The sequence below is a fragment of the Populus euphratica genome, unplaced genomic scaffold (assembly GCF_000495115.2).
Source record: "Populus euphratica unplaced genomic scaffold, PopEup_1.0 scaffold148.1, whole genome shotgun sequence".
In the NCBI taxonomy this organism is placed as follows: Eukaryota; Viridiplantae; Streptophyta; class Magnoliopsida; order Malpighiales; family Salicaceae; genus Populus; species Populus euphratica.
Genome location: NW_011500035.1, coordinates 68,589 through 95,123, shown reverse-complemented (window position 1 = coordinate 95,123; position 26,535 = coordinate 68,589). Strand labels below are relative to the sequence as shown.

Below are 26,535 nucleotides of genomic sequence, written 5' to 3'. Positions count from 1 at the left end.
GATTAATTTTTCAAAAATTTATAAGTTATTTATTTATTAAAAAAAATCAATAAATGACTAATTAAAAGATGTTGGTCCAATTATTTTAAGGCTAATTTAGGTTAAGTTTCGTATTAAATCTTTTTTAACAAACCCATAAGACTTGGCAAGTTGACTCACACCCCTGTGAACCTCGTCAAATTCAATTCAAAACTTGCCAGGTTAAAATCAAGGGATTTAAAAAAAAACTCAAAAACATCTTTGTTTTGGATAAAAATAATGGACTTGGTGTAAACCGGTAATTCATGAATTAATCAGATAGCTCGTAAATTAACCCAATAACTTAAGTCTTAAACCAGTTATAGTAGGATCTGATAGCTATAACTATAGCTATTATTATTATTGTTAGTTCTTCAAATCTCTTAACTGGGTTAAATTAAATTAATTTTATGAGAAATAAGAATAATTATGGAGAGGGTGGCATCATCTCTGGGTGGTCACCTTAATGAACAAGGGGCTCAAAGCTCGAAGACAAAGGAGACCTAAGCTAGACAAAACCAAGGCTGAATGAATAATCTAAGATTATGCTAAAATTAATAGGTTGTGTTTGCTTAATTTATTCTAAAATCACATAATATTATTCTCAGATTAATAGATTGTGTTTGCTTAATTTATATTCTTAAAATAGAAAATACAGTAAACAAATTAATTCTGTTTTCACACACTAATCGAACGCTGTATTCTAAAAAACAGGGATTAATGGAACTTAGGAAGTATAAAATGCTAAGAGAATCATTGAAGAAAACAGTCCACTACAAGTTTCAATGGCCTTAAAAGGCCTAATTTTCAATGCCAAATCCAAGCTAGGCCCACCCATTATCTGGCCCATTACACCCACCAATCAGATTTCACTTACCACCTCCAAGTTTTCCAATATTTCATAATCACCCCTCATTCTCTAGCAATTCTCCCATTTACTTCTCTCAAGCTTTTCTAGTCTTCCCAGCTCTTCTCCACTTCAAAAATTTGTCACTCTGTCCTTTCAATCACAGTCACTGCTAAAACCCTAAACTCGAAAATCGAAACACAAAAATGCTAGTCTTCATTTCTCTCGGTTTCTTAAACCCTAGATTCAAACCCCTCAAAACTCTTCAATCCACACTCTACAACCTTAAACTCACAAAACCCATGTCCCAATCCACTTCAATACCCAAAAAACAACTAAGGGTTCGTGACCATGGATTCGATAATTACATGGAAATCGAAAAAAAGACGAGAAAGGTCTTGAAGTTTCAATCTTTAATACTTTCTCAGTACAACCAAACACTGCCCATTTCACGTCTTGACAATCTCGCTGGCAGGTTGGGGTTTAAACAGTTTGAAGCTGGTGCTTTTATCCTCAAATTCCCTCATGTTTTTGAGGTCTATGAGCACCCAGTTCAACGAGTGTTGTATTGTCGCTTAACGCGCAAAGCAGTCAATCAGATTATGCAAGAAAAGGAGGCCCTTTTGGCTCAAATACCTGATGCTGTTACCAGATTGAGGAAGTTGATAATGATGTCCAATGAGGGTCGGTTGCGGTTAGAGCATGTAAGGATCGCAAGGTACGAGTTTGGCTTACCTGATGATTTTGAGTATTCTGTTGTTTTGAAGTATCCGCAGTTTTTTAGATTGGTTGATGCTAGTGAGACTAGGAATAAGTACATTGAGGTGGTTGACAGAGACCGTAGATTGACGGTTTGTGCGATAGAAAAAGTTAGGGAGAGAGAGTATAGAGAGAAAGGAATGGATGCTGAGGACGTGAGGTTTAAGTTTATGGTGAATTTCCCACCGGGGTTTAAGATAGGGAAGTATTATAGGATTGCAGTGTGGAAATGGCAAAGGGTACCTTATTGGTCACCGTATGAAGATATTTCAGGTTATGATTTGAGGTCAATTGAGGCTCAGAAGAGGATGGAGAAGAGGGCAGTGGCTACTATTCATGAATTGTTGTCGTTGACGGTGGAGAAGAAGATTACAATGGAGAGGATCGCCCATTTCAGGATGGCTATGAATTTACCCAACAAATTGAAGGGCTTTTTGCTTCAGCATCAGGGGATTTTCTATGTTTCGACTAGAGGGAATCATGGGAAGCTTCATACAGTTTTTCTTCGAGAGGCTTATAGGAAAGGGGAGTTAGTTGAGCCGAATGGTTTGTATTTGGCAAGGAGGAAGTTGTGTGAGTTGGTGTTGTCGAGTTCGAGGAAAGCAAATGTGGATAGGGGATTGGTTCATTATAGGGGGGATAGAGAAGATGATGAGATGGAGCGTTTTAGGAGAGACTGCTCAGAAGATGGTTTTGAGGGTGGGAAGGAGAGGAAAGATGGAGAGAGGGAGGATGATTTGAACTTGAACTTGAGTTGTGATGTTGGTTCTGATTTTACAGATGAGGATGATGATGTTGATGGCATCGAAAAGGCAGAGAAGGCTCAACTAAATGGGTGAATGCATAAGATTGGTGGTGTAAGAAACCATTATGGCTCTCAGTTGGGATGCATCAATAGTTACTGCCAATTTACTATCCCTGGGGATGATTAGGCAGAGAAGCGAATGTCTATTATATGCATCAGAGGTGCTAGAAGAAGCAAGTTTTATGGAATTGGAGCTCTTTAGGGAAGACTTATATCTCACAGGAAAACTATTGGTGCTTCAAGTGGCTCTTGTGCTGTTTCAGAATGTAGGAGATCTTAAACTATAATTTGGCTGTTGCCATGTCTACTCAGCAGTTATCAGAACTGAGTTTGCTCCAAGAGGCTGTTTATGCTACCGTGTAAGTTGGATTTTCTTACCTGCTTATTGTTATGGTGTAATGCTATCCTTTTTGAGAACTGAAGTTATGGTGAAAATTGCTGTGCTAGATAAATCGTGAGGCTGTTGCTTGTTTCTAGTAAATTATCTGGCCTTGGTTCCTATCCATGTACATTTTGCCTAAATTGTCGGCATATTCTTCTTTCCTCAAATTGTGCAGAGTGTTGCTTGCTTACAAATTGTAAAATTTTTCAGCGTGTAGCTTTTTTCTGACATGAAAAATTGTGTTAATTAACTGTCAGGCCCTAGCACCCATCTGTGCTCAAAGTTGATCAAAATAGTTTGCAAATGATCTGAAGCAACTCTATTAGATTGGTTTTACTTTACTGTCCCTGTCATTTATGAATTCTACAGAAAGACAGGAATATTTAATCTGGTGAATGTGAGCGATAATCTACAGTCAAAATTTGAATAGATACAGCCTCCATAGTACACTCGGCTACTCATATATTTTGTTGTGTGATGGTATCTTTTATGCATGCTAAACTTTTTTGAAAGCTATATATATATATCCCACAAGCTGTCAATTATTGATTTCATATCACAATTATGGCATTTCATCAATAGCTCCTTGTCTACTTAATTTATCTCCCACGCACCTTCTGATTCCACCATGGTGGTCACAGTATGATGGCTGTCAACTTTACCGATTTCTGGAGCTTGAAATATTCCAATTGCCATCTGAATATGGAGCTTTGAACTCCATGTGCATTACTAATCTTAAGGCAGCTTATAAGCGGTCATTTCATCTATAGCTCCTTATCTACTTAATTTATATCCTGCACTCTCTTTGATTCCACAGTAAGATGGCTGTTGCTTTCACCAATTCCTGGAGCCAAAAATATTCAAAGTATCATCTGAACAGTGGGATTTGAACTCCATATGCATTCTAATCTAAGACAACTACTATTTGGTACCAATTGCCTGGTTGTGCATGGCAGGAGCTAATCGTCAATCTGTTAGCTTTCGCATCCATTTCCAGTGTGTATCTAGGATCTTTGCAGTTTTGCCACAAGCTGTGCTTACAACAAACAATAGGGTCTAACAGTGCATTTTATCTTTTTACTTTTATGTTTTGCCCATTGTATCCCAATGCACTTCTCTTCTTCTTTCATAATTTTGTTGTCTGTTTTTTCCCAAAGGTTTTGGTTACAGTCTGCTGATTTTAATAGCCATTGCTCATGGAATTCTTGGGGCTGGTTGAATGATTGCAAGGAGATGAACTAAACAAGCATTGCCAAATTTTCAGCTATATCAGAAGCACAATGTTCTAGGTGACATGGTTTTCCTTTCATGGAGCGCTGGATTGGTTATCTAAAGGCCGTCTCAGTTTTTATTTAAATTCTTGCTCATGTTTGTGAGGTGGCTACCTACTGAGATTCTGCTGACAGTTCACTAATTGTGCCTTCGTGAGCAATCAATTTTATGTATTCATGGCCACCCTGGTATCCAGCCCCAGCCCTAGCATTTAAATTAGAGGACATTTTATGAAAGGAAAAGTTTTCAAATGGGCCTATGTCATCCAGGATCAAGGTGGTCTTGTAACTTGACTTCAGTAGTAAGGTTTCTATGCCTCAGGCCACAACAAAAACCTTTTTGTTTACCTTGTCCAGTGACTGAAATTACAGCTTGCCTAATATCATACAGTGATATGACAATTGATTTCAGCTGTCTCAATTCAAGTTACTTGCTGTCTTCTTCATGAATAAATTTTCCTACATGCCACTTGCATTCTCACCCATATGACGTGATTTAATTGTACGTTGTATTTGTCTTGTAATATGTGGTTAGTTTTTTGATAATTCTCAATTTTAGTATGACAAGCCTTCGATTTCCCGTCTGTTCAGCTACATCACAATTCACGAGGATGTTATGGCCCACGTTCTAATCAAGGCAAGTGTATCTTCTTGGTGGCATGATTTTTGTTTCATAAAGGAGCCATGTATACATCTGGAAGGTATCTCAATTCTTATCTAAATCTAATCATGTGTTTCTTGCATAGCCAGCTATTGAGATTCTGCTGACATTTGACTAGACTAAATGATGCCTCAAGAAGAACATAAGCAATCTCTGGTGTCCAGTTTAGGATCCACCAAGAATAACTTGGCAGATACTTTATCTCCTCAGATGGGCATGCTCAATCCACTATCTAGGCATGGTCCCCTGACTACTGACTTGATTTGTGAGGTTTAGTTATTCTTCATAACATGGTTGTTGATGCGCGGGCTTAGTATCAATTTGGGTTAATTTCTTTTTTTATTAAAATACCTATTGTTTTGTTTTTTTAAAACAAATATTATTGATTTTGGCTCAACCATGTTTGGTCTAGCTAATGGATTTGGAATCAACTCATTAGGTCAATGAGTTTGGCCGAGTCATTTTCTCCAATATTTTTTTATATATATTTTGTCCCACTTATTCTTCAATTATGCTTTTGTTAATGCATAATCAGTTTGCTTTTTAATGCTATTGATAACATATTTCTATTTAACTTTATCGAAATGCATGTTCGGTCTGATTATGTATTTCTTAACTGTTTTGATACAAATATCAATGCAACATCTCTCTGGTCTAACATAACATGTCTTATTTTGATGTTGAGAATCTTTTATATTCTCAGTTAAAATGATATCTCTAACATATAATTAATCAAGTAATTTCCTAGGTGTAATATGTCCATTTCAACTGACGATGAAATGATTTATAATGAAATAATGTTAACATAGTGTTCTGTTTTTGCTAGATAGTCATATGCACAAGACATAAAATGCATGTGGAATGGTGAAACGGTGTCGCGAAAATAATAATCGAAAGATCATGTTGTTTACTGTCATTTGCAAAGGACATTTAAAAATTATTACAATTCATCATGAAGTAAACTGTTTTAAAAGTTATAAATCTAGGTTCAATTTTAATGTAATCAAGATTTCTACTATTTAGTTCTTAATTTGAGCCCTTGTTTCACCTTCTTTTTATTACAGTACTTGAAAATGCACACACCCAACATCATTTGCATGCTAGTGCTCTTCTTTTTAAACACAGGCAACATGTCAACCCGAAGGTCGACAGAATGCCTACACGCTTTTATGCTACACAAGTCAGAATAATTTTATGTTACACAATTTTATGGTCAAGGATCATAACCTGTGATTGTGACTGGACCACGTAAATTATGGGTTCCACGTGGTTAAAGGTGTGGTTAACATCTTAACTAAATAATACAAAATTATGGTTTCAATTGAACATAGAAGTCCTCATAAAAACAAACACCCTCTAAAACTTTGCTTGAATTAGGTTTTGAATCGCAAATTTGACAGATCAAAATGCTAGGCCGGGCTGGATTTAATAATTATGTTTTATGCTACATCAAACACCCTTTTGTTCACCTTGTCGACCCGTTCTGAAATTACTGCTCGGCTGACATTAAGCATGTCTCCAATTTAGATGCTGTCTTGGAATACATAACGTAACCTGTTATGAGTTTTATGGTGACTTGTTCGATATAGTTTGGTTCAGGTTGGTGGGTTAGCTTGTCAAGTGAGCGATCGTGCAAACGTATGATTCATGTCTGCAACCCTAGTTGCTTCTTCCACCTGTAACCATTGAAAACAACAGATACCTTATTCCTTACATCAGCAAGATCCAAGGTTCTCCTTATTCAGGGGGCAGATCAGCAGCAAGATTCAAGACTACTTATCATGAACAATTATTAAAACAAATACCAATTAAGTGCTAGCCCCATCAGTCCTTTAAGGACATGAGTCATCGACACAAACCCTTGATCGATCTTGGTCCACCACTCCACACCCATGAATGTTGTCAAGCACGTCCTTTGCAATATCTTTTTTGCATAGTTGTGATAGTGATTTATTCATTTTTTACTTCCTAAATATATATTGGATGGCACTTCTTGTCTTCATTTTTTCTTAAAGAATTAGAGTGATATGGTTCTTGATTTGGTTGTTCATATATCTTACACTTATTATCTTTAAATTAAATAATTCGTAGGACAATAATCATAGATATAATGATTTGTAAACCACTAAGGTTGCAGATGTTTCTGTGGTGTTCATGTTGTAATTATTGGATATAATTTTCCCTCTTCTTTTTTGTTTATGCTTCTTTAAGTATCCATTAATTAGTTACAGTGAGGATATCGTAAACTTCTCCCATGCTTGATTATTATTATTTTTTTAATCATGAAATCTTTGTTTAAATTTTATATATAGGTCTATTTAAATTTAAAAATAATAATTGGAATTGGAATCCAGTTGTCCACATGGCGACTTGCTCTGCATGGTATTTACGTCACGCAAGACAATTCAAGATTTTATTTATTTATTTGTACACATTGTAGGTATTGGTCAATGATTGATTAAATATTAAAGAATAATATATACACTATCCTACTGCCCTTTAAGACACAGCAGCGAATTAGTGGGGTGTCAATTTCTTTTTTAATATGTTTTATTTTTAATTTCTTGATGCTAAAACCATTGGAATCGTGATCTCACAACATTCACAAGGATTCTAGCAGCCCAAAGGTCATTTTTACCAGCAAAATATCTACAATTCAGATATTATTTAATTAATACAAGATCATAACATGAGTCGTCATGCCAAAGTCAAGGATTTCATTATATATATAATGTCTGCATCATGCATTTGGGGGGGGGGTTTACTAAATAATAAATCTTTTTAACAAAATATTAAAAAAATAAATCCCATAGTTTAATTTCCCACAAAATGCATCAATTCAAGTTCACACTTGAAGATTTATTCTCACGAACAAAAATACTTTAGTTGGTAGAATTCTTTTAGGATCATTGGATATTTCCCCCCACAAAATAAATGAATAAATAAATAAATTTTAGACCTTGGAATGAACTTTAAAGGCACTCTATATATATATATTTTTTTCTTGTGGAGAAACCCATCCTACTCAGCAATTTTCTCTTCTTCATGCTGCTCACCTGGTAAATTAAAGGAGGAGAAACAAAAAGAGCACTAAGCCTCCAAAAACTCCCTGATTGGATGACCTCTCTCTCAATTTCCAAGACCAATCAAAACGGCCCACGTCTCACCAAACTTAACCTAATCCTTTCTGCGTAAATCCCAAGGTAAAAAGTCATCTTGTGTGGTACCATCCACTTCATTATAATAATCAACCATTCATTGCCGTTTGATTCAATCATATATATATATTCATATTTCGAGAATAAATGTATAGAATGGTTGATCCAATGGGTACGACAGTAGTTTTGAAATCCATTTAATAGGTTAATTTAAGACTCAATTAATTTGAAATTAGATTTAAATTAGGTTCAAAATAAAATTAAAAAATTTGATATAATCTAGTAAAATTTAATTAAAAATCCTGTTATAATCTATTAATTTTTATTTTTATTAAAATAATATTATTTTAATTTAAAAATTTAATTTAAATAACTGATCAAAACCCAAAACTCAAGCTTTAGAATATATCAAATCTAAAAATTATAAATATAACATTATATTTTGCATATATCAGATATATTTAAAGGAACTTTACCTTAACTTAGCTATATTAATTTTAAAAATCCCAGTAGACTTTTAATTTAAATTAAAAAAATATCTATTGACTTGTTCAATCTAATTATACTTATAATGGATACACACTGCATCATGTTAATATTAATATTTTTTTTAAAAAAATAAAATAATATTATTTTAATAAAATATATTGATTCGGCAACCTATAAGCTAACCGAATAACTAATAATTTAAACCCCTATTCAAATTAAATCTAGATTAGGTCCAACAAACAAGTTTAAAACTAAAATTAAAAATACTTGATGTGGTATGCATTCGATGATCTTTCCTGACAATGAATTGCACACTCTTCGAATATATTTTTTTATTGTATTTGTTATTGACTTATATAAATCCCATCTAAGAATTAATTTTCTAACATTTTTGTTCAGAATTCATGTTTTTCTGAAATTCAAAATCCAAACAAATCTTTTTAAAAGATTGATGATTTTTATGATTAACCATGACTTGATCAAAATGGCTTTTTAAATTATTTCTTGTTTGGAGCTTTTTAAATATTTTTAGAATTATTTTGACATGTTTATATAATAAATAAATAAATAAATAATATTTTTTAATTAAAAAGCACCTATACCACAACAATTTTTTTTTTATTTTCTCGTTTTTAAATTAAAAAACCCTACTTCTTGCTAAAACTTAAAAAACTTTTCCTCATACCTCATGCCCCGCGGGCGCATGAGGTTCTAACCCAGTGGTGGGAGGGGATTGTCCTCTTCCTCCGCACCTGGATTCGAGCCTTACCGTGTACGTCTGTCACCCCCGTGGTGCCTTACCTGTTCACTGGGCTTACAAAATATTCAGTGAGTCGTGGAAATTAGTTATGGTACGCGTAAGCTGGGCCGGACACCCCATATAAAAAAAAATGTAAAATAAATAAGTTAGCCCCTTTTTTTTTTTTGTGGTGTCCTTCTCCCCCTTTACCATCCACTTCCCGTTAATCTCCTATTCATGTTCATACATTTCTTTATTTTTCTTTTTTGAAAAAATAGAATTCGGATATTCATGGAATTGGCTCTATAACTTTATGCAACACATACCATGAAATGAATTTGTCCAACATAAGATTTAGCTCAAACAAAATCTCAAGAACTCGTAGAAGAAATATCAAAATTTGTCTGCAATTGTTACTATATTGGCATGCACGGTAATATCCAACTAAATATATGCTTGTTAATGCCATACATGTACTTTTTAAAGGTTTTTTTTTTAATTTAAAATATAACAAAATGATTTTTTAATATTAGCAGATCAAATAATTAAAAAAATCTAAAAACAACTTCTTGCTAAAACTTAAAAAACTTTTCCCCATACCTCATGCCCCGCAGGCGCATGAGGTTCTAGCCCAGTGGTGGGAGGGGCTTGTCCTCTTCCTCCGCACCTGGATTCGAGCCTTACCGTGTACGTCTGTCACCCCCGTGGTGCCTTACCTGTTCACTGGGCTTACAAAATATTCAGTGAGTCGTGGAAATTAGTTATGGTACGCGTAAGCTGGGCCGGACACCCCATATAAAAAAAAAACGTAAAATAAATAAGTTAGCCCCTTTCTTTTTTTTTGGTGTCCTTCTCCCCCTTTACCATCCACTTCCCGTTAATCTCCTATTCATGTTCATACATTTCTTTATTTTTCTTTTTTGAAAAAATAGAATTCGGATATTCATGGAATTGGCTCTATAACTTTATGCAACACATACCATGAAATGAATTTGTCCAACATAAGATTTAGCTCAAACAAAATCTCAAGAACTCGTAGAAGAAATATCAAAATTTGTCTGCAATTGTTACTATATTGGCATGCACGGTAATATCCAACTAAATATATGCTTGTTAATGCCATACATGTACTTTTTAAAGGTTTTTTTTTTAATTTAAAATATAACAAAATGATTTTTTAATATATTTTTTATTTTTTTATATTAGTAGATCAAATAATTAAAAAAATTTAAAAACGTTCATTTAATATTTTTTTAAATTAAAAATAATTTAAAACACTAAAAAAAACAACCAACAAAATAAACACACCTTAAAAGGGATCATATCCCTTTAATATATGTAGATCACATTAGTCAAACATATTGACTTTAATACCATATTCTATATTCCCAGTGCGTGCCTAGTTTTGTTGTTATGTTGACACAAAAAAGCAAGTTGATTTAAAAGTAGATGCTTGTTAACCCTTTAAAAACCATGGTTTTGAATGAAAACATATATTAAGTATTTTTTAAATATTTTTTTTTAAAAAAACACAAAAAGAGATGTGGAGGTAAATTAAAGCAAAAGCATAGACAAATAAACGGCAAGAACAACAAAAGTCTCCCTCCCTCCCTCTCCTATTCTTCTCTATTTCTCTCTCATATTTCACAGACCAATGTAAAAAAAAAAAAACTACCATAAAAGCAGAGAGAGAGAGAGAGAGGAGAGGAGAGGAGAGGTAGAAAAGGAAAAGAAAGGAAAAGGAGAACAACTGCATCACCGAAATTCCATCCCCAAAGACAACCTTAAAAAACACAAATCTGAAAAATTGTTGTTGTCTTAAAAGTTGGTGTCTGAGGCAGAGAGAAGGGGAGAGAGAGAGAGAGAGAGAGAGAGAGGAGGGCAGCGAAATGGGGAATTCATTTGGGTGCTCAGCATCAGGGGAGAGATTAGTTTCAGCAGCAAGAGATGGAGATTTGGTCGAAGCCAAGATGTTATTGGATTGCAATCCTTGTCTTGCTAAATATTCTACTTTTGGCGGCCTTAATTCTCCTCTCCATTTTGCTTCTGCTAAAGGCCACAATGAGGTAACACCAAAAAAAGTGAAAGAAGGAAGATCGTTTCTTTTCGTGGTTTTTGTTTTCTTTTTGTTAACGTGTCTGGTTTATATTGTTTTAGATTGTGGGGTTGTTGTTGGAGAATGGAGCTGATGTGAATTCCAGGAATTATTGTGGCCAGGTGAAAAAAAAAAACTTTTTATTTTCATGGGATTTTATTTAATTGATTTGTTTTTGTTTGGAGGATTTGATATAGATGTGTGTGGGAATGTTGGTGTAATTTGTTGGATCGACTTTGGAAATGGTTTTTTTTTTTTTTTTTGGGTTCCTGTGGTGAAAGTTTTGGTTTTGATTTTTCTTTTTTTGGTTTTGTAATGTTTACTGTTTGGGAAATTAAGAAAAGCAGAAATTTTGGATTTTTGTTGCTGTTAATGTTTGTTATTGAGAGATTAACAAAACCCTGATTTTGATTTCATTTGGATGTAGCTTGTTTTTGAAATCAGATAAGTAAAAGGTTTGATTCCTTAATCTGAAACAAATTAATGGGTGTGTTTTTGATTTATTTATGATTCTGTTTTGAAGACGGCATTGATGCAAGCTTGTAGATATGGTCACTGGGAAGTTGTGCAGACCCTTTTGATGTTTAGATGCAATGTAAGTAAATTCAGTTTCTCAGAGGAAATTTTTTACTAACTGTTTTACCCGGAAGGTGTGTGTTTGTGTGTTTTATTAATTCATCCTTGTGAATATTGTGGCTTTATAGGTTATAAGGGCAGATTATCTTAGTGGAAGAACTGCTCTACATTTTGCAGCGGTAAATGGGCATGTGAGATGTGTAAGACTAGTTGTAGCTGATTTTGTTCCTAGTGCCCCCTTTGAAGCTATGCATACTCAGATGGAAGGTGATACCAGGGATGGTTCTAGTGTGAAGAACAGGTTTGACCAGAGGTATTAGTTCATTCGGATTGTAAAGGTTTATACTTTGATGGTATATTAATTTTGGCTCCATTACTTTTGTGGGAATAGTTGGTGTCTGATGTTTCCCTCTTCCTGTTAGATTATTATTATTATTTTAGTGGTTTTAGATGCCACAAAAGTATTTGACATAGGCTATATCATCATGCAGCGCACTGTTGAGGTTTGTAAATAAGGCGGCCGATGGTGGTATCACTGCTCTTCATATTGCTGCATTGAATGGGTATTTTGACTGTGTACAGCTTCTACTTGATATTCATGCAAATGTATCATCAGTGACATTTCATTATGGGACAACTATGGATTTGATAGGTTTACCTTTCTACTCTATGCCCCACAATTTTGTTATTTCAAATCTTTGATTTGTGATTTGTGCCTCTGAGAATACAAATATGTCAATGTGTAGGAGCTGGAAGCACCCCTTTGCATTATGCTGCTTGCGGGGGCAGTTTAAAATGCTGTCAGGTAAGAATAATATCAACAACAAGAAGCTTGTCTTTTCCCATCTTTAAGTTCATGAACATGAGATAATAGTGCTGCTAATTCTCCAGATCCTCCTTGCAAGAGGTGCCAGTCGGATGACATTAAATTGCAACGGGTAAATTGCTTTGGGTTCTTTTTGTGCTGTGCCTGGTTGATGCAACAGCCCTGGAATTTATTGTGAAAAATGACATGGAAACTATTGTGTATTCTTCAGGTGGCTGCCTGTTGATGTTGCCAGGATGTGGGGGCGTCATTGGCTTGAACCATTGTTAGCACCAAATTCTGACTCTGCGATACCTAGATTTCCTCACTCGAATTACTTATCCTTACCTCTTTTGAGTGTACTTAATATAGCAAGGTACTTTTACAACTTAAGATAGATGCTCTCTCACACTCACACTCACACTCGCCCACGTGCTCACGTAGACATGAACAAACATAAATGTTACTTTTGTGGGAATAGTTGGTGTCTGATGTTTCCCTCTTCCTGTTAGATTATTATTATTATTTTAGTGGTTTTAGATGCCACAAAAGTATTTGACATAGGCTATATCATCATGCAGCGCACTGTTGAGGTTTGTAAATAAGGCGGCCGATGGTGGTATCACTGCTCTTCATATTGCTGCATTGAATGGGTATTTTGACTGTGTACAGCTTCTACTTGATATTCATGCAAATGTATCATCAGTGACATTTCATTATGGGACAACTATGGATTTGATAGGTTTACCTTTCTACTCTATGCCCCACAATTTTGTTATTTCAAATCTTTGATTTGTGATTTGTGCCTCTGAGAATACAAATATGTCAATGTGTAGGAGCTGGAAGCACCCCTTTGCATTATGCTGCTTGCGGGGGCAGTTTAAAATGCTGTCAGGTAAGAATAATATCAACAACAAGAAGCTTGTCTTTTCCCATCTTTAAGTTCATGAACATGAGATAATAGTGCTGCTAATTCTCCAGATCCTCCTTGCAAGAGGTGCCAGTCGGATGACATTAAATTGCAACGGGTAAATTGCTTTGGGTTCTTTTTGTGCTGTGCCTGGTTGATGCAACAGCCCTGGAATTTATTGTGAAAAATGACATGGAAACTATTGTTTATTCTTCAGGTGGCTGCCTGTTGATGTTGCCAGGATGTGGGGGCGTCATTGGCTTGAACCATTGTTAGCACCAAATTCTGACTCTGCGATACCTAGATTTCCTCACTCGAATTACTTATCCTTACCTCTTTTGAGTGTACTTAATATAGCAAGGTAATTTTACAACTTAATATATATGTTATCTCTCACACTCACACTCACACTCGTCCATGTGCTCATGTAGACATGAACAAACATAAATGCTAAGAATATGGTGATTTCAAACATATCATTGCAACAGATGTAACTAAAATCTCAGACACTTGATTTTTATAATTTTCTAAATTTGGATCATGGGGATTTCAGAAATTAAATTTGAGTCAATTGAAATGGCCTAGTTTTAATATTAAACTGATAAGAGTGCACACTTGGCCATGTGTTGCGTTCTTGGGTAGCTTAATGTTCAAGGGCAAGGTTGGGTTTGATGCTTTTATTAATTCGTCAACAAAGAGAAAGATGATACGTGGAGACTTGGCTAAAAAGAAGCTGCTCTAGCTTGGTTCACTGTGAGCTTGTGATCCAAGTCTGCCTAACATGGAGCCTGTTTTATTGATACATGAGTATTACCTAAACATTAATGTCTCATTGGTTGCTGAATACAGTACAAGCTAGTTGCTGATTACATTTGCTGTGCGAGACATCTTGCAGTATGAATTGGTGTAATGATGATGCTTACAGAATTAAATCAAACTACTAAACGCTTTGTAGAGGTAGAGTGTGAAGGGTCAAAACTAGAAAAAGTTTCAACTTTGATGTTTTGTTAGACATCCTGCTATCAACTGGTGCTTTTACTACATGTAGGAGGAGGAAAAGGAATCACTGGAGAATTTATTAGCTCGTAGCAGAAATGCACATATTATTTAAAAATCACAACACTCCCCTAACAAATTTCTAAACCAGTAACTTATTTTGATATGTGACATTCAAGTGGGCATAGTTACTGTTCCATTTATGTATAATGTGAATTCCATGCTAGCAAATTCACAGGGTATTGTGTATGCATAAACACTAGGTTCTTCGTGTGCAGAAGAATGGGCAAGAGCACTAGATCAAGAGTGTTTCAAATTCCTTTAAATATTACATATTTTCCTCTCCTTTGTCTCATGTTATCGTGGTCAAGAGAGCATTAGTCATGAATTTCTCAAAGTCCTTTAAGGATTTCATCTTTTCTTCTGCTAGTCTCATGTTATTGTACCCCCAGAATGTATAGTATTTGATGCTCAAACCAAAAAAGAATAACTTGTGGTTACGTGTGCTCTTATGACAACAGAAAATGATTGAAGACTAGGTAATTAATGAAGCATGGTCCAAGTGTCTGTGGGTTATATTTCGTACATAGAAAATAATTAAAGACCTGTATTAACTTTACTTGGTTTTCATGCTAAATCTGTGAAATTCTGATTGAACACATCCATCCTTAGAGTGTTTCATGCTAAATCTGTGAAATTCTGATTGGAGAACACATCCATCCTTAGAGTTGGCACTTGCTATAAACTGAAAGCAGCTCATCTTCTGGACACCACATGGTGCTTTATATGAGCGAACAGAAATAGTGTTACCCCCTATGTAAGAATTGCATGAAGACTGACAGCACCACATGTTGGCTGCCCTAAGAACGGAATTATCTGTACATGATTGCATCGAGACTGACAGTATCTTGTGTCAAGTGTTTCCTCTACTGATTGCTTCATCACCAGATCATTTGTTGACTTGTTGCTCATGCAAGACTCATATCGTGATGTTACAATTTTTTTAGATCTTAACCCAGCAAATCTAAGTCAACCATTGTCTACTTTTTTGTTGGCCTCAAATCGAACCAATGCCCTTGGAGTTTAACTTGAATTTGAAAGTTTATCCGTGTTTAGTTAAATAATGCAAACCCTTGCTAATGGACACTAAATATGATGCTTTGTGAACTATTCTTTGCAGAGAGAGTGGGATGCATTGCTCAGTAAGCACCTCTGATGACCCTGATATTTGTGCTGTCTGCCTGGAGAGAGCATGTAATGTCGCTGCTGAAGGTTTGCTCTTTTCCTGTCTTTCTACATATCAATGTTTGCCTTGTGTTGCTCCCTTGGACCTCAATCCTCTTTATTAGCAATGCTACCTGAGAGCATTTATAGGCATATGGTTCTTGCTGATGCCTCTATTTCCACTTCCATTAAATAAATGCCACAGCTTTCTAAGATGCACCTACTTAAGCACCATTATATTCCTTGTTGGGAGGAAAGAAATTAGGTTTAATGCCAACACTCAGCATAGGCATCTAGAGAATGTCATTGATTTATCAATCTCTAGTTGTTTTGGTTCTGGTTTCCATTTCCATTATTTATTTGCTCAATCATGTCAATATACTCATGTCTATACACCACTTCTGCTGCATCTTTCCAAGTACTTTAGTATATATGCTGCAACTAGGTAGTTCTATCTTTCAACCAATATGAACTTTCCTATTGGTGAAGATTGAGGACTCTAGTGTCTTTAAATCCTTGCATGAAGGCTATGAATTCATCTTTTTGGCATAAGTCAAGTGCATTTTTTTGTTGTGTTTTTCCCTTGGTTAGAGATTGAATGTATAGAACAGCAAAAATTCCATGTATCCATCCATCCATCTTTAGTTGTGAAGATCAACTTTCTGCTTCTCTTGTTAATGTTGGCATCCGAAAGTAGCATGTGGTTTCTATCTCTTATACCAGTGCGTGTATTTTTATCAGGTTTATCTGAAATTTCCCTTTGATTGAAATCTGAACTAAGCGATAACTTCTTCACAGTTTCTCTGTCACCTTTGTATTCTATGGTTAAATTGATTGAATTTCCTGTATGTCATTGGTTTCGTGTTATTGATGGGCAGTTATTCTCATATTCAGGGTGCGGACATGAGCTTTGTGTGAGATGCGCGCTCTATCTTTGCTCAACGTGCAACATCCCTTCCGAAATGGTGGGCCCTACTGGCTCCATCCCATGTCCTCTTTGCAGGCATGGAATTGTCTCTTTTGTTAGATTGCCTGGCTCCTCAGCAAAAGAAATGAAGCTTCCTCTATCTCTCGGACTGTGCACTCCATGCATGCTTCATTCACATGATGTGGATGGGCAATCGCCAGCATGTTTACCAGAGGTCCGAAAGAATCGTGTGGTTTCAGTTTCTCCTGATTTTCTCTGCCCAGTCACTTGCAGTCCATTTCCTTCTGTTGCCATCCCTTTGTGTACCTGCAATGATGGGCCATGCCCATCTTTTGAACCCCAAGAGGTAGAATCACAAGATGAATCCACTCACTGTCCACAAACATCTGTAGAGCAGGATAAAATGGAAGGACCAAGGCTTGAGAAAACAAGCTGCTCAAGTATGTTTTGGGGAAGAAGGAGCTGCAGCAGAGAGCATCAGTGCAATTCAGAAATAAATACATGACTTGTTTTGGTGGATGAATGGTCTGAATTGAATATTTTATTGACATCAGTGTGTGTGCAAGGTGGTGATATTTTGTCATACCAATCTCAAACACTGAAAATTTCCAAAATCCATGTTTGCTTCCAGTTTTTCTTCGGCTGACCACATGGTAATGGATTTTGGTTTGGAAACAAGGCAGTTGAGTGCCCTTTAGATGTATTTTTAAAATATCTGGTGAGGGTTGTAAAAATTGTATTGGGGGGGAGGGGGTGTTATGTTTACAGATCATTTGTAACTGGTTGTGTCCTCAAAGAACAGACCTTGTCCCTTTAAACTAACTGCATTGCTTCTGTTACTCGTGGTTATTATACATTGTACAATGATATAGATTCACTGATATCAGGTAGAGAAGTAGCAAAAGGGCATTCTGTCAAGTTGTGAGTGGTGAAAAAACCCTACTTGGTAGTCTACTGTAAACTGCCAAGAACTGCTTAGAGATTGTCTGTCTGTCCTGACATTAATGGTGAATCAATATACAATTTAGGTTCTATTCAATAGACAAGCAGGCAAGGTGCTAGTGATGGACACGACTGCATTTTAATAGTTGGCATTATATTGATCATCGTACAATCTATGTTTTCATGAGCTGACGTTTGATCTGTTCATGAGCCCTGATAAGTTGTGGGCAGTTCAAACTTCAAATTCCGAATTAAAGACCATGGAGTTAGCACACTGACAAGCAAATAGGAGACCAGAAACAAATGAATTAAGAAGTGAGACAAGTAACAACACCTTACTTTTTGTTAACAAATCCAAATATTAGGGTCCCATGATAGATTCTCTCAGAGCTTGACATGTACCCATCAAAGGATCTTGCTAGCTTCAGATGCCATATGCATCCTATGATAACATACCTTAAAAGAAGGTAGGACCTACACCTCCCAAAACCTGGTAGTAGCAGAAAAGGGAAAAAAACTTGAAAACAGTACCATAAGACATTTAGTACAATACGTCCCCTGGAACGTGGCCATGCCAATCCAAAACCCTAAAGCCAGGAAACAATAAACCCCTTATTTTGTCCATGAAGGAAAACCCACAACACTCTCTTAATCATCACCTTCTCCTTGCAGCAGTTTCTCTCTGCGCATTAAAGTACACTGCAGCCACTGGCAGGCCCAATCCATTTTCTCCTGCGAACATTCTAGTGTTGAAACAGTCTCTTGAAGCTGGTGGCCTCACCGTTTGCCTTCCTCTCTGTTTAAACAAGATGAACACGTATCTATGGATACCAACCACGGGCTTTGGAGTCTCATAGCTCACGATTTCCTTTCCTGTTGTTTTGCACCAAACCCATTAATAAAATTTATGAAACAAACTCTAAAACAAAAATAATTTCTAGATAGATAAGAACTCACCAAAGGAAATATCAGTTGTGCCAGGAATGTCAGTAACCATCCTGAATTTTTTTTTCAAGAAAACTCATATTAGAAACATTTTTTCCCCTTCAAAATGTGCCATAATCAAGGATATAAATAAACATATATACGAGTCACTCTTAGTCAGTGTTAATAGTACAAACCAGTGGAGATGTTCTCTTAGGTAAGGATCACTGGGACTTGGAGCATCAGGGTCTGTCATGATCTACAAAGACACAAGGAAAAAAAAATAAAAGGACTTAAAAATGGAACTATTGATCATAATGACATTAATATTAAAAATGGTGGTAAAACTAACGTTAACTTACTAGTGTATATGCAGTCCTCATGTCCTCACCACCAATCTCAACTCTAGGTTTATAAGCAATGAAAGAAGGCATGAATTCATGGCCATTAGCAACTTGTTTGTTGGAGTTATAAGTGACAGTCATTCTAACACTAGGAGTGAATATATCCACCACATCTCCCACAACTCTCCCGACAGTCAGTGGTTCCATGGCCCTTGACATTTTGTAGTGGTTAAGGAAACAAAAACGGGAGGGGGAGCTAGAGAGTAGCGAAGAGACAAGTGATGTCTCAATTTGTTAAGGTTTTGATGCTATGAGAACGGAGATCGCGAGTGAGCCTTTTATACACTTGATAAAAGCTCAAGGAATAATTAAAAAAATGCTTCGACACAACACACCATAAATGGGTGTCCAATTAAGGAAAGAACAAGTGTGATAAGTGTTGAAAATGTGGCGTCTCTGGCCAAAGAATTAATGTACTATAGACAAGACAAGACACTAGAGATGGTGATAGTTTGTGGGATGTGTTGCGAGAGATCCCATTGGAAATAAATTCTTAAGCCTTTAACACTATAATAAACACCCCTTGTCATCTAAGAATCTAACATGTCTTTGGCTTATTGGCTTGAAGAGAATGAGAGAATACAATTCCCTATTAATTTCCACTTAAATATAATATCTTTGAGCAAATGGGAATTCAGCTTTTAAGGTGCTCCTCTCCATACACATGCTTTCTTACATTAGAGACGAAAAAAATATCTTATCAATAAGCATGGGAACGTGTAGATAACTCAATGGAAGAGGAGAAGGAAATTGCTGTTTTTGTAGCACTTCATTGTTGTTTTGCCTTAAATGGTATATTGCTCAGAGGCACATAGAATAGATTATTTCAAGCTAGCCCCCACCACAACTGCGTTGCTTTTTCCCTCTAGGTAACCCTAGCTAGCTAGTTCCAATCAAATTAAAGCATATGCTTGGGAATGAAAAAGTGATCTCTCCTTCTAGCAAGCCTTATATGCCCATCAAGCTTTTGCTAGTTTGAAATTACTAATTTTGTAGGGAGATTCTGTTTGTATATGTGGTATGTCATGATTGGAATTAAAAAAAATAAAAAAAAATTATTCAAATATGAAGCACTGAGTTATTCCTAGGTTAAAAATTGGAGGACTAAAAAATAGTTTACTCAAACATCATGTAAACCATATCCAACGGGCTGGCTGCCTCTTTAGCATGATACGAAGTTATCAATAATCAGAGACCAGACAGTACTTACATGGTAGAAGAATACATAATTAATGTCAATGAGGACTTAGGCATGCATCCACGACGCTCTTATCAAGCTGTGAGATCTGCAAAAGATTAGCTCATGTAGAAGATTAATTTAAGTACTCAGATATGGATTTGTTATTCTAGAAGATATATTTATGGATTAAACGAACAAATCTCTAAGATTACAAGATTGATGGGAATTTTAATTATTTATCATGGCTTGATTCAAGACACCCGCCCTTTGAAAATCTTGTAGGCTATTAATTTGCCATCGAAACCTCAAGAGTCATATTGAAAACATGAAAGCAAATGTTCCGAGAACTATAAGAGATTCTATCCTTTCCCTTCTACAGCACCACCATTTTTTATTCAAGTTTAACAGCAGAAACTAAATAGAATATAGCCTCGCTATCAGGGAATCCATTGTAGCCAACGGTATAAAAGTCAAGGACATCTCATCCAAATTCCAATAGTGTTGCGAGTCATTTTTCGGCTAAGTGGGTCTTCCCTCTCTTACATTCTTGACACGTAACATTAATATGACTGTACTCCTTGCCGGCCACTTAATTATATTTATAATTAATATATATCAGAGCCCCATCTCACGATAATCACAATAAAATTCACATACTTTGTCTTCTTAATTAACATCTACTTAAGATGCAAGAAAGACGAAGCTAAACTTAAATATATTACAGAAATAGAGATAAAATCCATTTTCATCAATCTATATTAGCGAGCACATAAACAAGAAATTAAGCCATGCATGCATTTCTCCATCACAGGAAGCCCTCTCGAATCCACAACCGCTCACAACCTGACACGTTTTCATCCACATCAATATCGTAAGAGTAAGAAATACAGTAAGAATAGGGAACTGGCATGATTCTTCAGATGCCTTGACTGACAAATGACAATATACTCGATCAGTGTTGAAGATCAGCATGAATTGAGGCAAGAAGAGCTTGCTTTTTCTTAGACATTTGAGAGTCTTTGACACGTCTAATGAAACTTTGGAATTGGCCGCCCTTCACTTTTTTGAGTCAAATGTTACATAGGTGTCGTCCTTGCATGCGTATCGTTAACAGGATCATTTTCTTTGGTTAAATATTTTAGCCATGTGTCATCCTCTTGGATGTTTAATTAACCAAGGGATACGCCTAGCTAGAAATGGAATCTGATCGAGTAAACTGTAGCTTTATTCCCATGTTTTTCAGAGATTAATAATCTAGTCTCTTTAGTTTAAAAAGTACTTAATCAGTCACTGTTTTTTCATCTTAATGTGCTTACAACCTTGCTCCTCTCTTGAATATATTGTTAATGAAATGCTAAACTAGAACCAATTTTCCCACTACTTTCTGTCGTGGACCCGAAGATTCGGATGCGGTGAAAGGATTACAAAGAAAAAGAAAGATGGGGTGTCAATTTACTGCTGGTGTTTTAGTTTACTATTAATTTTATTAATTTTAAGAATGTTTATTGTTATTATCATATTAATTAAATAAAAATAAATTTTATAAACTCGGTGAAGTTCATTACAAATATCATGAATTTAACAAGTAAAATCAGGAAGCCCGAATCAATTTAATAGGTTAATATTTTAATATTATATTTAAAAAACCATCTTGATTTTTTAAACCCAAACTATGTTTTTTGTTGTTCAGATAATTTTTGAACCTATCAAATCAATTAAATCATTTCAAGATAATTCTTATATAATTTTATTTTAAATTTAGACTAAAAAAAATTAGATTAAAAAGTTTTAAGGTTAATTTATCAGTTTAAGTTTAATAATAATATCAAATAAATTATTAATTTAAATATTTTTTTTATGTTTTTTAACTCAAGCACAGTGTAAACTTGTCATTTCTACAACTCGAGTGATTAAATATATTTCTAAAACTTTAATTCTGATCAGTCATATTCTTGCCATATTGTACATTTGTTATTTCATACAATCTAGTCGCAAGTGTACAATATTTTCATCTCTTTGATTTAAGAAGTGATACACTTCCTGCATATCCTTTTTTTTTATGTATATAATTTAATGAATACATACCTAATCCACCTAGACTGTTGTAAATTAGAAAAAAGCTTCTACGGTTTGTTTTTGGGGAAAAAAAAAGTGTTGTTCTAATTGTTAAGAGCCACCACTGCCATATGATTTTTATCAATAAAATTTAACCTAGTTTTTGGGGAAAAAACTTGAGACCCAATTTGTGGAGTTCTAACTTCTAACACAAAAGTTAATTTGTTTCTTTGATTTTTATTTTTCTTGATATATAGTCTTTTTTATTGCTTTTTGTATGTCGAAACAAGTTCATGTACGTGATCTGAGAAAAAACAGCCGATGCGTCTATCAATAGGAGGAGGCATCCATCCTCGATTTAACTGCTTTGTGCTTTGACTGTGTTATATATGCAGGCTAGGTCAATGAGATCCATGCCCATGAGAATGGCCCAAACACCAATTGCTTCGTCAAGGCCTGTCTCATCCTTAGAAATTGAATCCTAGCATGCAACCAAAAGCTTGGTGTTCAATTTAATGGATCTTTAGCTGGGCTGACACAGGCACATGCATGCAGCAAGTGGGCAGTTGCTCCTTTCGACTAGATTTTGATGTCTGATATGATGTGAAGTAATGGTGATAAAGGGTAATGGCATGCGAATGACTTGGGTGGGTTTGGCGCCAGGTTTCACTTTTAATGCGAATAAAATTTTCACAGCCCAAAAATAAAAATAAAAATGGGTGACCAGTACATCTCGCCCAACTCACCCTAGCTAGTTTATGTGGGCATGCTTATAAATGTAAGTATTTATCTGTGAACTAGATCAAAATCCCAAGTATTAATCATCAAAACATCCTCATTATAATAATCTCGTGCTCTTTTTCTAATGATTACAAATCTTGCTCTTTACACCTCAAGTTTTAAACTTTGAATAATTACATAAGGTTATGTCAAGTAAGTGTTTTATGATATATCATAAAGAAGAATGTGCTGCACATCTTGAGTAAGAATAATCTGAACCATGCTCTTTCATGTTCTTACCCCATCTCTCAAAACAATAAATCTTCGATCTGATGACCATCTTTTTCATGCAGCATGATCAGAGAGAGAGAGAGAGAGAGAGAGAGAGAGAGAGGACATTTCTCCTTACATTTCCCAATAAAACAAACCACTCCTCCTACATCCCACTCTTAGCCTTGGGATCGATGACCTCTTTTAAGGGCTTACAATGCTCTTGTCAAAATCCATTACCCAAATTACACCACTGTCCACTAAATGGTGCTTAGTAAATTTGCACGAAAATATACGGGGCCATGCAAAAACAGACTGATCCTCACTTAATGAAAGAAGGAAAATCATAGAGTCACTTTAAGTTTCTAAATCCTTGTAATAAAGCCATGCATTATTTTTGTTCACCTTTGCAATCAAAACAACTGCAAAACTTCCCTTTTCATAATGCTGAAAGCGTGCACGCATCTTGATGCTCATGCATGGTAATGGGATGATCAGTGCTCTTCTGTTTTTCTTCTTTTTTTACCCCCTCAATCCCAAGAAAACACAAAACAAAAACCCTTAGTTAATGCTTTGTTTGCTTTTCTAAGAAAGCTTCAGTTCATCTGACGCTTGAATCCTCCAGGCAAGATTTCGTGCTATTGAGTTGATGTTCTCATTAAATTGTGTAGCTGTTAATGGTTCGGCCAATCTCAACTACTACAAACTGTGGACGCGATGTCAAACATACCCACCTTTAGAGATGACTTCAGCCATGCTCATGCAAAAGTTCCTTTCTGGTGCACCTATGCACTGCAGTTCATTAAATCAAGTGACATTAAGATAGTTTAACATTTCAAGGATGGAATTGAAATAGAAGGAAAATATGAAAATGGACGAACGGGTAGAAAAAACTGAAACTGCATTGAGACGTTTTTTTGAATATCGAGGAAGAAAAATTAATTTAATTATTTTTTTAGTTAATGATGGTGTAAAAACTCTCTCTCAGGATAACCTTTCCACCAAAGTCATGTAATGCATAACAACCAATATCTCAATTTTTTAGGAAAGCAAATACACACAATCATTTTCTCTCTCCAACATGTAAGCTAATGAGACCTAAGATATCTATAAATAACACAAATCACCTCCTACAAATATTATTCACCCTTTCACACACTATTCATCTTTTATGTATTTTTGCCCTTATAGTTTACTAACTTAGTTGGTAAATCACTTCAAGTTGTGTTGAAATGAAGAATATGAAAATATGTTCTTATCATTCTTATGGAAGTCCATAATTTAATGAGTCCGCTAACGACAAGGATTGTACTTAATCCATAAAAATAACAATATTTAATGGGATTTGTGAATATCTTTTACCATTGATTAGTGGGTTCTACAAATAAAATTGATGAAACCTAAGAATGCTCAAGAATTTGGATTTTTTAGTGTTTGAATATTGAGTGATCATGCATTCACATTAATATTCTATTTTCAAGAACATATTCTATTTTCAAGAACTTGGAAACAAAGAATTGGTGGTGGAGATCTTGATTCATACAAAATAATCTATTTTGATGGGATTTTAGGACTCTCTAGTAATTAAGTTGGTGACTTTACAATAAAAGATTATAGTAAATGAGCATTAAATTTTAAGAACAAAAATATTTGTTTTTAGTTATATGTGATAAATGATTTGTTCTTAGTTTGCATGTAATAACTGCTATGATAATATATCATAAAAAAAATAAAGATCGTAAATCCTTTATTTAAGTGATTCAAAGATTATTTATAGTGCTTGTACCTTGAAACTTTTTGTTTTAATTGAAGGGATTGAAAGTTTTTTCCTTTTGAATACCATTAGAGAGGGAGTCTCTTATATTAACATTAATGTTGATGGAAATGTTTTCTTATATAATATTAATGTTAATAGGAATACTACGTGCCTACAAAAGATTTTTATATATTATCTCATACACAATATTAATGTTGATAAAAACAACTTTTATGATCAACATTAATATTGATTGATATATATCTCTAGCTATTAGAGGATTTTTACACAACTAGAGTGTAAGGAAATGATCATCCTAAATTCTCATCACTCTAATAAAGATCATTAACTATATGCTTGGATCTGGAATAAATCTAGATCTAATGATGTAAGGTTCAACATCTTTCTAGGTTTAAAGATATTTGGGCTTAGCACGTAAATGAGTATAAGGTTGTTGGGCTTGATATCTTGCTAGATCCACATGCTCTTATACTCAGCGAATAGCCGAGTTCAAAGGAGTTGAGCTTGGCATCTCACTAAACTCTTGTATAGTCAGGGTTGGTGAATAGTAAAGCCCAAGGTGATGGGTTTAACGTCTTATAAGGCCCATATATTATTGGGTTCAATAGTAAGCTGACTTAGGGGAGTTAGGCATACCCTTGTTTCATATACTCGACTTTTATTAAAAAGTTGTTTGGGAATGCAATGCAAACCGCATTCTCAAAAAATTAATTTTTTTTCTAAAAATAATTTTTTTATATGTTTTGGATTGTTTTGATGTATTGATTTTAAAAATTATTTTTAAAAAATAAAAAATTATTTTGATGCACTTCGGCACGAAAAATATTTTGAAAAGCAACCACAATCACACATTCAAACAACTTTAAATATTTATACATGATGGATCATCCTTCTTTTAAACCTTTTATGAAACTTTTTGAGTAAATAAATTAAGTATAAAATACATTAATACATCAAACTTTACCAATTAAATGATTAAGGATAAATTCAATAGAGTTTGCCAAGTGGAATGTTTTGTCACACTAAACCTCGTGTGTGCATACATGGTATACATGGTAATTATGGCTCAATTTAAAAACCAACTCAATATAAAATTTAGATTTAAATTAAAAATAAATTTAAGTTTTAATTAATTAAAGAATAACTTATTAGATGAACCAAATTAGCCAAGAACTCAAGTTGATTTTCTTGACATCCAACTTAGGCCATAGGAGGACTGGTGGGGCCCAAGTTTGACCTAACGGGTAGGGTTAATAAGAATGGTTACATATAATTAACCTCAAAATAATATATTAGAATTCTTTAAAAAAAATGTACAAAAATATAATTTTTTTAAACATATAGAAAAAGTTTAAGGGAAAACACGCAAAATAAACCATAATAAAATGAATTTTTTAAAACTGAAAGGACATAAAGACGCAAATATTACATGGGTTTTGATTCGGTGGCAGATCGCACGCCGTGAGCAGCACATGTTATGCTGCCGTCTCACTGCTCAGTGTCTCTGCAAAACTGAAAAGTAATCATATGCTAGCTCTTTCGATGTGGGGTTGTGCTTAATAGGACAAATTACTCCAAAGCTTCCTTTTTTTTGTTTCTC

At 34.9% G+C, this 26,535-nt stretch overlaps 3 protein-coding genes across 8 annotated transcripts; 2 read left to right on the top strand and 1 right to left on the bottom strand.

Moving 5' to 3' along the window:
- The first annotated feature begins 945 nt into the window (after positions 1-945).
- LOC105142646 (protein ROOT PRIMORDIUM DEFECTIVE 1-like) lies at positions 946-5,235 on the top strand. Of its 6 annotated transcripts, none has more exons than XM_011050378.1 (3): positions 946-2,788; positions 4,674-4,783; positions 4,862-5,235. In XM_011050378.1, exon 1 carries the CDS (start codon positions 1,072-1,074, stop codon positions 2,461-2,463), a length of 1,392 nt encoding a protein of 463 aa, XP_011048680.1. In that variant the 5' UTR covers positions 946-1,071; the 3' UTR covers positions 2,464-2,788; positions 4,674-4,783; positions 4,862-5,235. The 6 variants fall into 6 exon arrangements, with proteins under 6 accessions (XP_011048680.1, XP_011048678.1, XP_011048677.1 ...); XM_011050376.1 differs by having other exon boundaries at positions 4,674-4,719; positions 4,833-5,234; XM_011050375.1 differs by having other exon boundaries at positions 4,674-5,235.
- A 5,478-nt stretch (positions 5,236-10,713) lies between these two features.
- On the top strand, positions 10,714-17,695 carry LOC105142645 (E3 ubiquitin-protein ligase XBAT33-like). The gene is made up of 10 exons (XM_011050372.1): positions 10,714-11,195; positions 11,287-11,346; positions 11,748-11,819; positions 11,929-12,113; positions 12,292-12,452; positions 12,547-12,605; positions 12,692-12,738; positions 12,838-12,981; positions 15,692-15,783; positions 16,630-17,695. The coding sequence occupies exons 1-10, from the start codon at positions 11,019-11,021 to the stop codon at positions 17,166-17,168; spliced, it is 1,536 nt and encodes a 511-aa protein (XP_011048674.1). The 5' UTR covers positions 10,714-11,018; the 3' UTR covers positions 17,169-17,695.
- A 198-nt stretch (positions 17,696-17,893) lies between these two features.
- On the bottom strand, positions 17,894-19,264 carry LOC105142644 (CEN-like protein 1). The gene is made up of 4 exons (XM_011050371.1): positions 18,892-19,264; positions 18,727-18,788; positions 18,563-18,603; positions 17,894-18,478 (listed from the first exon to the last, which is right to left on the bottom strand). Exons 1-4 carry the CDS (start codon positions 19,090-19,092, stop codon positions 18,261-18,263), a joined length of 522 nt encoding a protein of 173 aa, XP_011048673.1. The 5' UTR covers positions 19,093-19,264; the 3' UTR covers positions 17,894-18,260.
- Between the last annotated feature and the right edge of the window lie 7,271 nt (positions 19,265-26,535).

Coding starts and splice junctions, on each gene's coding strand:
- LOC105142646 (XM_011050378.1), top strand. CDS start 1,072: ATGCTAGTCTTCATTTCTCTCGGTTTCTTAAACCCTAGATTCAAACCC.
- LOC105142645 (XM_011050372.1), top strand. CDS start 11,019: ATGGGGAATTCATTTGGGTGCTCAGCATCAGGGGAGAGATTAGTTTCA. Junction 12,982..15,691: donor AGTGTACTTAATATAGCAAG/GTACTTTTACAA, acceptor TATTCTTTGCAG/AGAGAGTGGGATGCATTGCT. Junction 15,784..16,629: donor ATGTAATGTCGCTGCTGAAG/GTTTGCTCTTTT, acceptor TCTCATATTCAG/GGTGCGGACATGAGCTTTGT.
- LOC105142644 (XM_011050371.1), bottom strand. CDS start 19,092: ATGTCAAGGGCCATGGAACCACTGACTGTCGGGAGAGTTGTGGGAGAT. Junction 18,789..18,891: donor TGAGGACTGCATATACACTA/GTAAGTTAACGT, acceptor GTGTCTTTGTAG/ATCATGACAGACCCTGATGC. Junction 18,479..18,562: donor CACAACTGATATTTCCTTTG/GTGAGTTCTTAT, acceptor GCAAAACAACAG/GAAAGGAAATCGTGAGCTAT.